Here is a 12,712-nt window from a genome sequence, read left to right on the forward strand (position 1 = left end):
TCGTTTATTAGAAATTTATTATCAATCTTGAGAATTTTCATTTCGCGACAATTTCTCTTCCTTTTCCGCGACGTCCTGCGGAATCGCGTCGTTCTGCTTAAACTGCAGCGATCTCGAGGAGCTCGTGCTGGTAATGGAAGTGAACGATTTCTGATCGTCGGAATCCTCTTCTTCACGCTCCGAAAAGATATTAACGTCTCTCGAGGAGTTCAGTAATTCGTCGAACATCAAGCAGTCTCTATTACGCTGTCCTACCTCTTCTAAGGAAGATTCTATGGTTCTTGAAGATCCTTCAGAGCATCCTCTCTCTTCGACGTTCATAGACAGATTACTGCTCGCCGAATTGAGTTGTCGCAGCAACCGATACAGCCAATTCCGGAAGTATTCCTTCATAACGATCTCATTTTTGCTTTTCGTGGATAGAGACCGGATTTCTTCTGGACGCTTCTTCTCGGCTTTTAAAAATTCCTCAAATTTCCGGAAGTCCTCCGCCGTGAAAATGTTCCTGTTCAATCTCACGCCAATATCGGTCAATAGCGACGTCAATTGCCATTTTTTGTTTTTTCCGTTTTGCTGTTGTACGTGATTGTTTGATTTCCAACCGCTCTTCCCAGCGGAGATAGATGCTTGCTCCGAAACAGGGTCAGATTTTTCCAAAGGGATCGAGGTATTCTCTTCTTCCTCCACGGAAAGTGTCCGCGAACTTTCGCCATTCGTCTCTACGGTTAAAGCTGTGGAAGCTCTCTCGGATCCGATCGATACGAACGGCAAATTGGGAATGGATTGTTGCTCGTTGAGTAGACGAAAGATTTGTACTAGTAAATCATTCGATCCTTCGAAAGCAGAGGACGTCGACGGCGTTTGTTGATTCTGTTGCGCGATTAACGAATTCAATGCTGGCATCAACGTGGGAGCGTATAACAAAACGGCCAGTCTGTATAAGTATAATAATTATCTTAAATGAGATTTTTAAAAGTCGTTTACAAAAAAATAATTAGACTTCTGATCACTTAACACGGATATTGATGACATCAGAAGTGAGAAAAGAAGTAAATAAAAATATAAAAATTCTTGCAAAATATACGAAAATATAAATATTTCTCAATAAAACAATATTTGCATTTATGATAGAACACACTTGTAAAATATACTGAAAACTCTCCTTTTCAGAATTAAATAAAATTATGTTTATCTTAATTCGACAGATATTGTATAATTCAATATTATTTTTTAAACATATAATTCAATTCCAAATATATAATTATTTATTGATCACATAAAGCAAGTTTTCGATATATTTTACAAATCTATTTTATAGATTGTAAATATTGTCTTATTTAATGTATTATAGTTTGCAAGAATTTTCTCTTTGTGTATTTTTGTAACTTCTGATGTCAAAATCCAATATGACTGCAGTGAATCCTAACCAGGAATCTTAATTTTACTTTATTATGAATTATTAGAAAACGTTATATTTTTCTCGATTTAAATTTCATATTAAGTACGTGTCATAAACGATATCATTCAAACCATATCTTGTATCCTTATTATCCATTCAAACTCCGTTGCCATTAACAATTCTTGAGAGATATTTTTATACAACTTGGAAGGGAAATAAAAAGTATTTAAAACACGAATATGAATAAATAAGCGGACCGTAAATACCTCAGAAGCTGTATCGTGAGACCGCTAGAATCTAAAGTCGGATCAGTGGTCGAGTGAATTATAGGATTGTATGTTGTGTGTACAGTGCTCCTCGGGGTCGGTGTTCTTCTTTCGATTTGCGGATTCGTTCGATTATCCCGATCAGTATTTGAACTGAAAAATACAAAACCAGAAAGAAATCTCCTATGATCGACAGGTTACTTATAATTATTCATAAGATTATGACAAAATATTTCAAAAATTCGAAAGAATGTTTTATATAATAAGATAGAAAAAAAGGGAAAGGAAAGCAGACAGAAATAAAATATTTTTATAAACCTTGTGTTATCAGGATGATATAATGTTTCTTTAAAAGAAATATTTTTCTAAATAATTTGAAAGATAATCTGCTCATATTCAAATAAAAATACTTCATTTCAATTATATTGAATTTCTCAATTGAGAAATGATGAAATTTAATTAGATGCTGTTAGTCATTATTGTAAAATACATTTTTCACAAAAATTGCATTTTAAATAAATAATGTTTGATTTTGTAATTTCCAAACAAAAATCAAAGTTACCCATTCGTACTGTTTCTAAGCCATAATTACTTAACGTTCTCTGTCACGAACCGCTTAAATTTCTCAATTACATAATTACCCATATACGTACAGTACGGATCAATCTAGCAATATTACAGCAATATTACTAGATTGATTCGTGCTATATAGGTAATAATAATTGTTACGGAAACCTCATGAAACGTAGACTTGATAAATTCTTCCAATAGTTGACTTGTTGGCACAATGCCGATAAACAAGATGATTTGTATATACAAAAATTATAAGCTTGTTTCAAAGTATCAGTTTCTGGATAGCATATTAATTCAAAGAAATGATGAAATGCTAACAACTTATTTTCCGGAATTGTTAGCCTAATATCTAACCTCCAGCCTGGAGAGATTCATATATATATATATATATTTTTTTTTTTTTTTTTTTCACTGATATATGGGATCTACAAGTTTAACATCAAATCTGAACGGTGATTAAAGATCTCATAATCATCAAATGGAGTCATTTTCAGCTCCTTAATGCGAAAAATCGCGTATGTGGACGCAGATGGGATTGAAACTACAGATCGCGAATCAATTGCACTGAACAGTAAATCACTCGACGCTCCATAGTTTCTGTACTGTATGTTCTTTGCGAGTATCATTACATCACATTGTACACGCTAACATTTTTACAAATTTCTTCATGTTTTTTTAATTTAAAAGACTTAAAATTTCGAGTCCAATAATCAAAGAGAAAATTAGCTAAAAATAATCTTTTCAATCCTTGGAACTTCTATAATTTTTCCTTTCTTTTTCCGCTGCATTAAATTTTATCTAAGATTATACCTTTCTGCAGAAAGTCTCCTTCGATATTGCGATTTTTCCCTTTCATTCCTTCGAGACGAGGAATTATCGCTAAGTTGATTATCCGTCTCCTCCTTGTGAAACATTCTCAGAAAACTCGCGTATTTCGGCGTAGACACATGCCTTTTCCAGAACGGCTTTCCTTCCGTCGGCATCCTGCTGTTCCTGATTTTACTCCTAACAATCTTCTCGTCTGGCGTGAATGTCGTTGATGTATCCTTGACACGTAGTTTGATCTTTTCGGTCAATCTCGGCCGATTCTGCTGACTGCCAGCTTCTAGACCAACCGCTCGATCTTCCAGAACGTTCAGTTTACGTTTGTTGCCACGTCCTTGTCCAGCCACGTTTTGATCAGTTACGACTCCTGACTCGGCGGTTTGCAGCAGGACATTTCTCTGACAGCTGACCGGATCGATCGATCGTTTATCGCTGTTATTTATCATGACGGGCTTGACGGGCCTCGATTCAGCCAAATCAGAAGTCTTCACCGCGTTGTTGATGATTTTACTGACACCCTGGCATGCTTCCATCGACTCTTTTGAGCTACGTTGCTTTATCGTTTCGTTGTTGTTTTGAGCCAGTGAAGTTCCAGCGAAGTTGTGCAAAGCCTGGGTAATGTTAGATCCACCGGATGTTACCGTGAATCGAAGTTATTGTGTGACAGGATGAGTAATTTTATATTTTTTTCTTTTTTATTTCGTACTTTGGAATGCAGAATCAATTGATATTTTACAGCGGAAGTCGCTATAAAGATGGAATTTTCAAATAAACAAATAAAAGAGTCACACTGTACCGTAAATTTACTCATCCAGTCCCAAAATAACACAAATATTGTGACACGAATCGTAAACATTTATTTTATATGAAAAGAAAGCGAATATTTTATTTCGACACATCATACGAATATGCATATTATCTGTCAGAATATTGATATATCCTATACAATTAGAAAAGCTTGCTGTATTTTGAAGTTAAAATAACAGTAGACGCGACTACATTTTACGAATCGATTGTTCTACTTTATACCTATCGCTATTTTAGGATTGTTAATATTTCTGTCAGCAGGTCACAGTTTACTACTTTACTCAATATTTATCTGAGAAATATCTGCAAAATTAGACGTTCTTCAAAAATAGTATATAGCGTTATTTACAAATGTGACAATCAAATATTCGATAAATAAATAATCTGATGTTGCTAAATTGAATTAAGTTCAAATTATAGAAATCGTAGAAATACGTGCCGATTCATAGCTCACAATTTACGCAGAAAAAAACGATTTGCTAAAGTATCTCTAAAATTTAGTCAAATACAGATTTAAAAATCATTCTATCAGACCAAATCAAAATAATGATGTAGAATGTCCAAGCTGGTTACTAGAATGCCAAAACTTTTTGCAGCATTGCTCATGCTTGAGCGTCCTACATAATTATTTTAATTAGTTCAACAAAATTATTTTCAGATCTATGTCTAATTAAATTTTTAGATACTTTAACAAAATTCTTTTCGATTTCATGTATGATAATACTTGTTGAAAAAAACATCGATAGTACAGCGCACAAATGTGTACCAAAGTGCAATAGATACTTATTTCTTCGGAAAACCGATTCTAAAGTTTAATGATGTCACATTACTAAATGACAATTGGATCGAAATTATAATTTTAGTTTGCTATTGATAACACACGTTAATATCAATTTGTTACTTGATATAACTATACATAGTAGAAGTCATGCAAGCTTACGAATACCTATAGTAATCCATTCTTAAGTAACTCTTTCATTCGTCGAAACTGCACTTATATAAAAGTGTACTGTACTATCGGACAAATAACTTTTAAGATATCTAATTACACGGATTTGATTAACGCACATTATTGTTTAATTGCAGTTTCTGGACTGTCGCGTTGAAGGTGGAAGTTTGCGGGGAATGTTCCTTGACAGTTCTCGGTGAGTCATTAAGGTTCTAAAAAAATCGTTAATTGCATCGTTTTGCAAGTCAGTAAATAATTAGCATACTATATGACAAATTGTAATATGACTTTTTTTGGAGACCATTAATATAATAATGAACGATATTATATGGAATTATGAGATAATATTACACTGGGAGAAAAATGTTTTGATATTTGTGAGTATAATTGCATAGTAAAATAGTTATAATTAAAAGCTTTATTTTAATAGTTATTATTATTATAAAAATGTTAGTAAAAATAATTATAATTCTATATACAAAAAAATATATGTAGTTAGCATTGAAAAGATGATTATAAATTTATTATAATCATTGTGCCAATTATTTATTTTTTGTATATAAAACTATGCATAAATATAATCATTATTACTATAACATTATGAAGTAACAACTATAAAAATGAGAAGCGTTATCATTATCATTATTTTATCAATTACAGTATAAATACCAAATACTTTTCTCTTGCAATGTAAAAATTTAAAATGTAAAAGTTTTACACAGCTATTACTATTAGAATATAATTAATTAAAAGATAATAAAGATAAGATAATGTTATTACTTCGGGCGAATTTTCTTTCTGTCTTGCTGGTTGCTGATTTCGCGAGCAATCGTAAATGTTCATTCTATCAGCAATGCAGCATTCGTGTCCAGATAATACACAAGTTTGATGATTGTTTCTTTCCTGTGGATTGACGTAGCGCTCTTGTAACTTTGGAGAAATCTTCTCGGAACATGTTCGATTTCCGGTAGGAAATTTATTCCAATTACACGTTGCCGCACGCTGTATATCAAAAATCAAAATAAACACATCGACATGATCTAGATTTTATTGTAGAAGATTATTATTCTAGAAGAAATTTTTATTTCGGATTATATTATATAAAAGTGCGATCGAACCTGATTATAAAACGCATTCCGACATCCCACAAATCTATCGCGTTCGATGAGAGGTGCTAATATTCTGGCTCTTATCAATTCCCTCTCAATCGCTGCATAATTTTCATTGATCTGCCTTATATAATTTCTAAGTAAAATGTTATGTCTGGCTGCGTTACTGTTGCACAATGATCGATGAAATCCATTACGAGATTGTGTATAATGAGATGTTATGTTACCCCTGACGTTAATAATTTATATTATTAAATTGCTGGATAATAATTTAAAAGGAAAGTCACGAACGAAGAGTTGTCTCTTTTTAAGATTAATATAATTACCTAATATAAATAATATAATTACCTAATATATTAATGTAAATTGTTACATTACATTTGTTACATTAAAATAATAAAATATTTTTATTCCACTTTCAATGAGAAAAAAAATATAAGAAAAATAATAACTTTATGGGGAGGTAGAGAAGAAATTATAAATTACATAAAGGAACAAAAAAGTACATTCGGAAAAAATTCTCAAAAGGATGGAACTGCTTTCTATGTTTCAAAACAGAATAGATATAGTAAGCCTTAAGGAATTAATCATAGTCGAATGTAGAAAGAATTAATACTCCACTATATGATTAGTATAATTGATATGTCAATTTCTTAAGACTTAAGACTTACACCTATTGTATTTCGGAACTATAAGTCCAGACCTTATAAAATACTTTGATATATACATAATTTTCAAGATATAAAATGAAAAAGTAATCCTTATTAAGAGACAAGTCTCCAAGAGAGAGGGGAAAAGTATGAATTACAGTTGATGGGTTTCCTCCGGTTCCAAGCGATTGCCATCGTCGAGAATGGTAAAGCTCACATTGACTCGCAACCCTTGATTTGACGGGAGAGACAAAGAGGATAGATGTCTTATTAAGTGATTAGCGCGTAGCAATTCTGGAAGACGTACATCATAGCTTCGATTCGGCGTGAACAATCGGTCCCAATAATTGCAGAGAAATTCAAGATCGTGTCGAGTTCTCCGATAAAGATTGTCCGTTGGTTGCAAATAGATTGATCGTTTTGGCATTTTTACGTTTTGTAATAGAGTAACTGAGAATTTCGAGAGATTCGCGTTGGCCTAAAAATATGTGATTGTAGGTTGTGAGATTTTTTTCGCTTAGATCGTTATTTGTTCTCTTGGCCACATCGATTACGCGACTCCATTTTTCTGCAACTTGAAATTATTTCTTTGCATGACAATTACTGCGTTCTACTTGGCGTTCACAATGTTCTTTCATCCTTGTTATTTATCAAATATTAAACGAAGACAAATGATATTCACGTGTGTGAGCGCCAAGTAGGATGCATCTTTAATATCCAACTATATTTTATTTTTATGCTGATTACAGCATAGTCTCTCTCTCTCTAAATTTTAGACTCTCAGTCGTTATTTGATAAATCTACAAATCTTTTTACTAAAAAATCTTTTTTCTAAAAATAGCCAAATATAAAAAAATAACAATAATTAATTCTTTTCTATAAGATAAAGTTTAGGTACAATAATATTGCTTTCCTAAAAATTGTACACTGTAGTGACATAATGTGTCATATTTTGAATACGTCTTGTTTAATGTCATTCTCTAATTAAAGTTTATATGATTTTTTTCGTTTCTAATTGGCAAGTAATGAATATGAAATAAACTATCGACGAAATATATAAAATATTAAACTCGTTAGTTTGGAATATCAATAAACGTCCGGCGATTTTATCGATACTTTTTAACGACATGTTGGATCATAGAAATGGAAATGTGCGATCGAAATTTATGCCGCGACCACGTGAACATCATTCACTGCTTCCTGTGTATATTTTCGCAACGGCGCGAGCGGTCTGATTAATGGTTACATATATACAGAAAAACGGTATTCGCGGTGAACGAACTATAAAGCTACATTGTACTATAATCGTTTTTTTATCTAATTTGTAAAAAAAGTCTTTGTGAGAGTCTTTTTCTTTTATATTAAAAAAACCTGGTAAAAACAAAAGAATATTAATAGATTCATTCAGGACTGCTACTATATTTAACCGCTGTATTTAACTTCTGTATCTCTGAGTTGAAGTTGGCCACTGTGCTACATTGTATGCCAATATTGATAATTTGGAGTTGCTAATATTAGCTATTGATGGAGAAGCCAATACTGTTAATTTATGAAGCTGTCAAGGCGCTGCCAATATTGATTATTCATGGTGGGATTGCCAATGCGCTGCCAATATTGACATTTCGTCATATTACAATGCGCTACTAATATTGGATTTTGATGAAAATGCCTACAATTCCAATAGTGGCTGCTCATTGAATGCCAATGGATTGCCATCATCAATACTGGCAATTCATGGGTCTGCCAATGCGTTACCAATATTGGCTATTCATGAAATGCTAATACGCTGCTTATATTGCACGCCCATGATGATGCTAATGGATGCTTTCATTTGATGACATAGTCGACACATACGTATATCATTCTTGCCATTCAATGAATAACACGGACAAAATGACTACACTTGTGTCATCCAAATAGAAAGCAATATTAGGTGGAATAATTTCGATAGTGGATTTCTCATTTTACATTGCATTAGCTTATTGTTATTTATCTCATTATTTATATTTACTTTATTTTATTATTTTTGAACATATCTCTTAACTTTTGATAGGAAAAGAATTGAGTATAAATAATAAATAGTAAATTAATTCTGTATTTTTAAATTCTACATTGAAAAAAAATTTATGAAATTTGAATAAATATTTGTTTAGATAGTATCAATGAGATCATTTATTTACAAAAAATAAATTATTATATTTATTTGATTTAAAAAAATGGTATTTAAATTAAGTATAATTTTTTTAATTGAACAAATATTTCTTTCCTGTAAATAAATTTCTATATAAAAAATTTTATAAATAATATAAGAAATTTTTCTATATAAAAAATATGTATATGAACATATAATATATGTATATGTACAATTATATATGAAATATGTAATATCCATATATTCTTCTTTCTTTTGTAAAATTTTTTTTCTCTTGTATCAATAAATAGAAAATTTTAATTTTACTGCCATAGCAAATAGTCATGTCACAATAGAGTTACAACAGTTAGGAAAAAAATATAATGTCACTGTGAGATCATAATGAAATATGTTACAAAGCATTCGCAGATTATATATTATGTTCATATAAAATATTATATGCATATATAAGTATATATATTTATATATGCTTTTATATAAAAAAATTTTTACCAGGAATGTTATTTTAAAAAATTCTTATGCTAAAATTTAACAGAAATATGGATAAAAATGTTCAATGTATATATATATATAGATATGAAAAACATCGTTATATTTTTATTTTCATAAAAATACGAAGAGCAGTATTTTTATGCAAACGGTGGAATTTTTGAAAGCTTACATCAAAATTGCACGTTGCACTGAGATTATACTAGTTGCTCTTTTATTGCGTCCCGACAACTCTATAAGTCCCAGGTTGAGAGTCACTACTCGAAGAAACGACGCCATGTTGCGTGGACGCGCTGTGACAAAAAATATCAAAATTCGACGATGGCACTTGATGACGTTATTCGAGCAGACAGAAATATGACAGAACGGTAAGAGTCGAGATGTCACCATCGTGTTTTTTTCCATGTATTTGACAAGATTGTGTGGCATATCGTATTTGAAGTGACTTCGAGATGTGCCGTGTATTACAATCGATAAGATACGCGAGTTTTCGGCAATCATACGCCGCCAGCTTGTCGCCGCGGATGTAAACATAACCTAACTTTAACCTAGAGACGCAATCGCAATCTTTCCTATCACTGGCACCGCTCTTTTTCCGTGAGTACCCTAGAAATCCTAATCTTTAAGTCGTACCTGACTTTATCCTGTTCTCCGTGTGTCAGATTCCGTAGACTTGTATTTAAATATTTCAAGTGCTCGCGAAAGTGCTTGTAACATATCTACTCCTAATTTCTGTATTACTTATATGTGTGTGTGTGTGTGTGTGTGTGGTGTGTGCTGACGGTTGTTATTAACGAATTCTTTTAATTGATCGAAATTTAATTTTAATTTTTCTCGTTCCTTTCTTGTTACATTAAAACATTTATTGCGCAATATAAATATATATATATATAAAATTGTCATTGGCGTTGCTGCGCATGCAGTGCGATTTGCTGCGCATTTGTGCGAACGTCGCAAAACGTCGAGGTCACATGTTACGCAGTCAGTTGATTTTTTCAAAGTTGACTTTTTTACATTGCATTCTATGCAGTAGTTGGGATACACGTAGAAACAGTATTTGTGTCAATTGCAATTGGCAACGAGTAGTGTTGTTTTGCCGGGAACGTCCCCTTCATGTTTTTAATGTACATACATACATCCAACGTAGATTACGTGGATTATATTCTTAGCTGTAATACATCAGCCTTTCTTTTTGAGCTTTACTTTGACTCATCCTAAGATGTATTAATGAGAGACAAATAATGCACAGAGAAATATATCAATAAGAAGGATCTAAAGAGAATTGACTTGTCTAGGTAGAAGTTCTGTTTTTTATAATATTTTAAATTACTTTCTCTTTTTAATATTTTTGAATGTTGTTTTTTACCACTGGATTGTAAAACTAGAAATTAAATAAGTGTGAAATTATTGTGTGGGTTGGCACCAATCTCTCTTGTCTCTGACTATCTTAAGCCGTTTAAGCCGGCTTTCTATCCTTTGACTTTCATTTGAACATGAGATTCCAAAATTAAGGAAGAGTTTTTGTTTATAAGATGTTAGTTGTAAATATTAGTAGATATTAGATGTGAAATTTTTGTTTGTATTTTATTAACACGTTATTGTTAGCTGTGATCATATTTATTTAAGAAAGTAGATTTAAATTGTTGTTATGACAATTTGTTTAGGATGTACGATACTTTATGAGTGTTTTTTGATCAACCCATTAAGATGGAAGACGAGGAGTGCTTTCAACCAGTCTTGAGCTCTCAAGAAGAAGATAATTTTCAGCAATTAAACACCGTATCGGTCGTGTCGATTCCACTTTTACTTGGAGTAGGTATATCTTGCTTGGTGTGATACATCTTTAGATTTTTAGAATAATTAAAGGTCGGTTTGAATACATTGGAGCAACTTTTGTATCATAGGTTTTGTTGGAGATCACTGGGATTGTATTTGTGTCTATTTGGCCAAAGGAACAGAACAAATGTGACACGTATTTTATATACTTATATCTTCACTGCGCCTATTGGCTAATAGTCATGGCGATAGATCACATTGTCAAAGCGAGACACCATAATTTGCGTATTAATGGGTACCTAGATTTCTATCAATCAACATATCAACTTATAAGGACGCCTCTTTTCATCGCGTCGTTATGGAATACATGCTACTTGTTACTCGCTGTGATTTTACATCACACACATAAAGTTGACTACGAGCGGTATTGCAGAAAGTCAGAGTGGTTCACACCGCTCAACTATATTTTTCTCCTAACCACTTTGGAACTCATGATAATCTTACCAGCTTACATTAATTATATCAGTAAGTATCTTGAAAAGATAAAATATGTGTGTGTCTAAAGAGAATTAATTAGTTCGATAGAAAAAAGTTTTTATAGAAAAATAATTTTCTTGGGTTTTTATGTAATATTACAGACGTAAAATTTATATAAAGCGAAATATAAAAATCATTATATATAATTTGGAGATTTTATCAAGATTCTTTTCTCAGAGAAAGAAAATTTTGTTTGTTGAGGATTAAGATATTTTTACTGTGAACCTTAAGTAATAACTACACTAACATAAAAGTACTCTCAAAAGTTATCATCCTTTATTGCAATATTTGTTTCTCATGTAGAAAGAGTTATGAAGTTAAATCGATTACGTCCACCGCCCGATGTTACTCGCGACGAATGGCTGTCGCCCTTTACGCAGGATTCTTACTCCGGAATGGGGGAAATCGGGTATCGGCAAAAGGGGAGAAATTTGGAAGAACTGCTGGAAAAGCAGGCAGACATGATAAGATATCTGAAGGATCACAATGTAAAGCTAAGTCATAGAATAATGCTGTTAGCGTCTCAACACAGAGCGACAGAGACATAAAGCAAAACTGATTACATATCTCTTTTATGAAATTGACGCTTATTATTATCTAATAATAATAGTGATGTTATATCAGAGATTAGAATTATAATTGTTTAAATGTGATACATATGACATGTCTTTTAATGAATTCGATTGATTTGATCACAGATGTTTATACTAGATTACTGACTTCAACAAAAACGTTATAAATGGCCGGATATCCGGTTGAGTTTAATAGCCACTCCAATTATTTTGCACATAAATGACACATACACATCATACACATATATAACACATATATTGTCGCTGCCATTAAATCAACTTAAAAATTAGCGATCTAGTACTAGAATCTGTTCGATGTATTATAATAACTGAATTCGACATACAATACATGTACATATATTTAGAAAAGTTATTACTGCATAAGTTTGCTAAAAAGATACTTCATAACTGTTTAATTAATCATTATAGTTGGTAAAATACATGTTTTAAACTGTATAACATATGTTTTTTTTATAATATTGTTTAAAGCATGTTTAAAACATTAAAGACATATTTAAAAAGAAACACTATTACTCTTATTCTTTTTAAATAAAACATTAGTCTTTGCCAGCTTTAGTCAGTCGTAAGTTCTTTCTGTTTCATGTCTT

The 12,712-nt window shown here is 31.8% G+C and overlaps 3 protein-coding genes across 7 annotated transcripts in view; 2 read left to right on the forward strand and 1 right to left on the reverse strand.

The window, feature by feature from the left end:
* Window positions 1-2: 2 nt before the first annotated feature.
* On the reverse strand, window positions 3-10,343 carry LOC105144932 (hypothetical protein). 3 transcript variants are annotated; one of them, XM_011054195.2, is made up of 7 exons: window positions 6,737-9,296; window positions 5,938-6,157; window positions 5,600-5,821; window positions 4,939-5,031; window positions 3,049-3,674; window positions 1,666-1,818; window positions 3-934 (listed from the first exon to the last, which is right to left on the reverse strand). In XM_011054195.2, the coding sequence occupies exons 1-7, from the start codon at window positions 7,003-7,005 to the stop codon at window positions 22-24; spliced, it is 2,496 nt and encodes an 831-aa protein (XP_011052497.2). In that variant the 5' UTR covers window positions 7,006-9,296; the 3' UTR covers window positions 3-21. The 3 variants fall into 3 exon arrangements, with proteins under 3 accessions (XP_011052497.2, XP_087271526.1, XP_087271525.1); XM_087415400.1 differs by lacking the exons at window positions 5,938-6,157; window positions 6,737-9,296 and adding an exon at window positions 9,853-10,343; XM_087415399.1 differs by lacking the exons at window positions 5,938-6,157; window positions 6,737-9,296 and adding an exon at window positions 9,392-9,515.
* Window positions 4,963-12,712, forward strand: part of LOC105144839 (uncharacterized) — a 162,858-nt gene continuing 155,108 nt past the window's right edge. The window contains exon 1 of the mRNA XM_087415397.1: window positions 4,963-5,015. Within this exon, the coding sequence (XP_087271523.1) occupies window positions 4,996-5,015 (20 nt within the window). The 5' untranslated portion in view covers window positions 4,963-4,995. The remainder of the gene's footprint in view (window positions 5,016-12,712) is intronic.
* LOC105144844 (transmembrane protein 192) lies at window positions 9,474-12,629 on the forward strand. 3 transcript variants are annotated; one of them, XM_011054047.2, is made up of 4 exons: window positions 9,474-9,587; window positions 10,884-11,031; window positions 11,124-11,520; window positions 11,836-12,629. In XM_011054047.2, exons 2-4 carry the CDS (start codon window positions 10,927-10,929, stop codon window positions 12,078-12,080), a joined length of 747 nt encoding a protein of 248 aa, XP_011052349.1. In that variant the 5' UTR covers window positions 9,474-9,587; window positions 10,884-10,926; the 3' UTR covers window positions 12,081-12,629. The 3 variants fall into 3 exon arrangements, with proteins under 3 accessions (XP_011052349.1, XP_011052348.1, XP_011052350.1); XM_011054046.2 differs by having other exon boundaries at window positions 9,571-9,816; XM_011054048.2 differs by lacking the exon at window positions 9,474-9,587 and adding an exon at window positions 10,350-10,514.

This window comes from Acromyrmex echinatior, chromosome 18 (genome assembly GCF_024713525.1).
Source record: "Acromyrmex echinatior isolate Ae372 chromosome 18, ASM2471352v2, whole genome shotgun sequence".
In the NCBI taxonomy this organism is placed as follows: domain Eukaryota; kingdom Metazoa; phylum Arthropoda; class Insecta; order Hymenoptera; family Formicidae; genus Acromyrmex; species Acromyrmex echinatior.